The following is a 5,233-nucleotide window of genomic DNA, read 5'->3' on the forward strand; positions in this document are numbered from 1 at the left end:
CTCTCTCTCTCTCTCTCTCTCTCTCTCTCTCTCTCTCCTCTCTCTCTCTCTCTCCCTCTCTCTCTCTCCTCTCTCTCTCTCTCTATCTCTCTCTCTCTCTCTCTCTCTCTCTCTCTCTCTCTCTCTCTCTCTCTCTCTCTCTATCTATCTATCTATCTATCTATCTCTCTCTCTCTCTCTCTCTCTCTCTCTCTCTCTCTCTCTCTCTCTCTCTCTCTCTCTCTCTCTCTCTCAGGTGTCGGACAGCCAGGACTCTGGCCCGCCCACCCCGGCCCCCTCCGCGGGCATCGTGGGAGCCCTAATGGAGGTCATGCAGAAGAGGAGCAAGGCCATCCACTCTTCAGGTGAACACACACACACACACACACACACACACACACACACACACACACACACACACACACACACACACACACACACACACACACACACACACACACACACACACCTTCTCATCCTAAAAACAATAACCAGGGACACTGGTAGATTGTTTTTACCGCGTCTTTAGCCTGAGTTAAATGCTGCTCAGCTCAGGCTAACTGGTCTCATACTGTAGGACTCAATGTTAACTGCTAGCTTGGAGGTAAAATTTGCACTGCCATAACTAGAAAACGGTTGAAAGTACAGGAGAACGGTAAAACCCTATTATTTAACTCAAGGGGAGGTGTAAAATAAGCTTATTTCCAAAAATGGGACAGTATCACTTTAACATCTGATCAATGCCATCAATGCTTATGCCATCTACATAGAAACACGCTGGCACTTTTACAGTTTCAATGATGCAGCAGCTAACTTATATTTGTCAACCAAATTTAAAGCTGAAGTGTTCTGACAGAAGCGCATCTGTACAGTGACCACTCTGTAGATCATTCATCAGGGCTGGGTGAGACAGAAAAATCAATATGGTTCTCAACCAGCATAGTGCATTTAATGTACAGTAGCTACCCCTACAGGACTGATATTGAAATCTTGGGACAGATTCGGAAAAGCCACAATTTCCTTACATAAAATGTATGAATGTATTGTTACTAGTGGTGGGCCGTTATCGCCGTTAACGCGCTGCGATAATGTGAGACTTATCACGCGATAAAGAAAATATTGCATGTTAATCTATTCTCAAAATATGATTTTGAACACATCAACAACTTCCAGAAATCTTGCCTGTGCCATAATTGCAAAACATTCAGTGTGATATGCATTTTGATGATTGTCAAACTGAAACAGTCAATAGGCCTACTCTCGCTGAATGTTTGCTTAATTGAGTTGCGATCGAGCATTTGCGACTTCAGTGAGATCAGATGTCAGACGGTAATAAACCTTGCGGTTGTCGCGCTTGTTTTTTTTTTGCAAACTGAATTTATTTCGAGTTGTAACTCTTCTGGTATTCTAACTCTGAGAACAACTGTCAGGTTTAGGCCCAATCGTTGTGGGCCAGTGCTGTAGGTTCCAGATATCTAGTAGTATCCTGGCTCTGCGGTGGTTTGCTCTCCCTCTTTTAAAAGAGCGGCGCCGCTCTTTTTAACAGTCAGTGGCAGATTCTCTCTCTCTCTCTCTCTCTCTCTCTCTCTCTCTCTCTCTATCTATCTCTCTCTCTCTCTCTCTCTCTTGACCAATTATCAACATGAGCATTTTTTTGAAGATGACGTGCATTTTGGAAAAAAGTGATGAGCTCTGGTGTAATGCGACATCTGTCTTAAGAAACCCCCAAGGTTTTTTTTTTCGTCGTTTCGCTAGCGTGCCTATTCTGAATGAGCCATTTTGATATAGATTAATCTAGATTAATATAGATTAATTTCATAATTACAGTGAGATTAATCTAGATTAAAAAAAATAATCTATGCCCACCCCTAATTGTCATATTGCATTGCATTTGGCAGACACTTTCTAACCAAAGCGACTTAAAATGGAGGACATAGTCCTAGTCAATAGCACAAGTACGGTAGACACAAAGTGCACAGAAAATATACAGAACAATAAGTGCAGATGATAAGTAAGATTAGGGGTTTTTGTACATCAAGGAGGGTAGAAAGTTGTACACAGAAGCCAAATGGTTTCAGAAACCTCAATCTCGTGGAAAAAATGTAATCATGACAACAAAAGCAAAACTTAACGAAATGTGTTGCAGATCACAGATTCCAATTTACTGGAAATTCTTTATATGAAATAAACTGTAATGTGAAACCAGAAGTCCAGAGTAGTGCCTAACTAATATACATGCTATCTAACCACTGACACTCATGCTCTTTCCCCTCCCCCTGTGTTGCAGATGAAGATGATGATGATGATGAAGACGAAGACTTTGATGATGATGAGGAATGGGAGGACTAGTGAACCCACCAACCCCCTCCTCTTCCTCCCTTCCTCTCTTCCTCATCCCACAATCCACCTCTTTCCCCTATCCCAAAATAATAATGACACTAGATTGCTCCTGTCCTTCTAAAAAAAAAAAAATCTTATTCAAAATTATAATGTAAATGTTCTATCTTTTTTTTTCTTCTGTATATTTTTGTTGCCTTCAAGCTTTTTTTTTTATCATTAATCTGTGCAATACCTCATAATCTGTAAAGGTTTGTCATCCTCTGTAAAGTTTTGTTTTTGTTTTGTTTTCTTATATTAACGTGCAATTTTACATCAAGTTCTTGATTTGTAGAGTTGATTTTTGTTTTGTGTTTTCTTCGTCGGTAATGTAAGGGAGAACTATGAATCAGAGCTGACGGGAACCTTTAAATGTCATAACGTCAGTCAAAAAGTGAGAACACTATTTTCATACCTTTTATTCTTCTTTACTCAAAGGTTCCTTTTTTTCTTATCAAGATCTAGTTTAGCACTATTATTTTTCTCGAGAAATCAGCTCTTTTGGAATATCCAGGCCCATTGCTGTTGATGAATTGATTTTGTAAATTTACTCAAGAGTATGAGTCTGTTATATTTTTGCACGAATTGAGAAGATTTAAAAAAAGAAAAGAAAAAGAAACGATACAAAAAATAAAAAAACGCTAGATAACAAACAAGATATCCACTACATAGGAACAGGGCAATATCCGTAATATATGTAAAAACAACAGCTAACTGTTCTTTTGGACAGCCTTTAAAAAAATCACTACACTAAAGAACAAAAATGACAAAAAAAGACCTAATGCAACACTATGGCATACATTTAGGCCGTGACCTTACCTCCCCTTGGTGCAGAGTTTTCAGTTTTCTTTCTGTTTATTTTTGGTTTATGGTTTTTGTTTCTGTACTTCCTGGCAATTTTTTTTTTTAATTCTGAACGCATATTGTATCGTCAATGTCGTCTTCTATACCGCACTCCCCCACCCCCCTTCAAAAAACACAGATGCATTTTGGGTCGTCGACTCGGCACTCTAATCAGGACAGCATTCCGAAAACGGAATGACGTACCTGCGATTTATTTTTTCGTTTTCGTTCTACCAGTTTTTTTGTTTGATTTTTATTTTCTGTTTGTTTTTTTAATCATGCCAACCTGCTACATTGTTACTTTTAGTATCTGAATCACTTGACTAATGGCCACTGCTTATAAACACTAGATTAACCCTTTCATTCCCCCTATGGGGCTCTATATAAAGCTTGGGGCCATATAGCTTGATTCAACGATGTAACATTGCAGGGACGTGGCTACTGACAGACTATGGGAACACTAGTAGCGACAAATGCAGAATGATTTATGTTTTTGTTTGTTTGTTTTTTTAAGCAGAGCTGTTTGTTGTCCGAGTTTTATTATCAAGTTCTCTTTCAGTTGGTCTTCAACAGGAAATAGCTTTGCATTAAGAAACCACACAGACATCAGACTTTCAAACATAGGTTGAGGTTTGAGTCGTACACTCAAATAAAATGTTAATATTTACAGATTGCCGTCAGACTGTTTTTCATTGCGTGCGTGTGTGTGTGAACTTCATTCACGCCTAGGCAAGCACATCAGATGTGCTTAAATATCATGTTAGTGCATTTAGTGCCTAAATTTGTGTCATTTAGTGTGAGTGTGCATGCAAATTCTTTAGTGAACTTGAGTGAGCATGTGTGACCGAGAGAGACTGAGTGCGAGGAAGTGAGTGTGAACTTCAGTGAGTACTTTTGTACTTGTGTTTTGAGGCACGTGTGTGTGAAAAACGAGGGCCAAAGTGGCGGACTGTTGTGTCTGATTTCTTCTTCTGCTCTCTGCCGTTTGAAACTGATCTCTCTGTTGACCTCCAAGGCACTGCACCCCCTCACCACCACCCTTTTGGTGTTTTCCCTGAGCCAGTGCAGTGTGGACAGACAAGCTAGATGGCCTCGGCTTAACACACACACACACACACACACACACACACACACACACACACACACACACGTGTACACAGAGGACAGCACTATGCGTCTCTCCTCACCGTGCTGCACGACCGTGATTAATCTGACAGCAGATGTGACCTGTTTACACACACACACACACACACAAACACACTGCACACAGTTGTAGGCCTACTCTCTTTCACTCACTCACTCAATCACTCTCACCCACTCACTTTTCACTCACTCTCACAGACACCACTCCACATACACACACCAACTGACACTCACACACATTTAGTGGAAGGTCAGTGAGCAGGTGCATTTCCTGTTTACATAATATATAATACTGGCTTTTCAGATCACCACCTGCTCAAAATAGTGATTATTTATTTTACTTTCCTTAACTGCAGTGTTTCCCACAGAAATTTTGGAAACTATGGGGGCAGCCGGGGTTTATTTTGTCCGGGGGGGGGGGGGGGGATTGGGGGGGGGGGGGGGGGGGGGGGTCGTCGTCTTCTCACAGGGGCCTTTTTTTGGGGGGGAGGGGGGGGGGTGTATTCTTGCAGCGTAAAATGTAAAACGGCCAAAACAATGACTACAGTAAAACAAAATAGGAGCAGAGATAAGAATTTAAGAGCACTGTGAAAATTGTTAACGCATAGACAAAAAGGGTCTTAGAGGGTAGGCTATGCCTTTTCCCCACACATAATCTGTAGGGCGTACACATTCTACATGAGGGGTGCTGGTCACACGGCCAGTTTTTTTCCAAATTCCTCCCATTAAAAAGGGCTGAACAACATATTACACATTTATGTCTATATTCACATTCATTACACATTCATTTCTATATGCAGCCCGATGTCTCCTCTGCTGTGTCAATGAAGGTCTGTCACCAAACTCATTACAACTGTAAAACAAAGCCTAGGGAGTGTTAGTAAACTCATCC

General features: G+C 40.9%; 1 protein-coding gene across 2 annotated transcripts in view; it reads left to right on the plus strand.

Moving 5' to 3' along the window:
• The window catches only part of waslb (WASP like actin nucleation promoting factor b), a 42,825-nt gene extending 38,958 nt beyond the window's left edge, over positions 1–3,867 (plus strand). For both annotated transcript variants that reach the window (XM_063217109.1, XM_063217111.1), the window contains 2 exons: positions 236–344; positions 2,267–3,867. In XM_063217109.1, coding sequence (XP_063073179.1) covers positions 236–344; positions 2,267–2,328 — 171 coding nt within the window. In that variant the 3' untranslated portion in view covers positions 2,329–3,867. The remainder of the gene's footprint in view (positions 1–235; positions 345–2,266) is intronic.
• The last annotated feature ends 1,366 nt before the right edge of the window (positions 3,868–5,233 follow it).

The sequence above is a fragment of the Engraulis encrasicolus genome, chromosome 15 (genome assembly GCF_034702125.1).
Source record: "Engraulis encrasicolus isolate BLACKSEA-1 chromosome 15, IST_EnEncr_1.0, whole genome shotgun sequence".
NCBI lineage: Eukaryota > Metazoa > Chordata > Actinopteri > Clupeiformes > Engraulidae > Engraulis > Engraulis encrasicolus.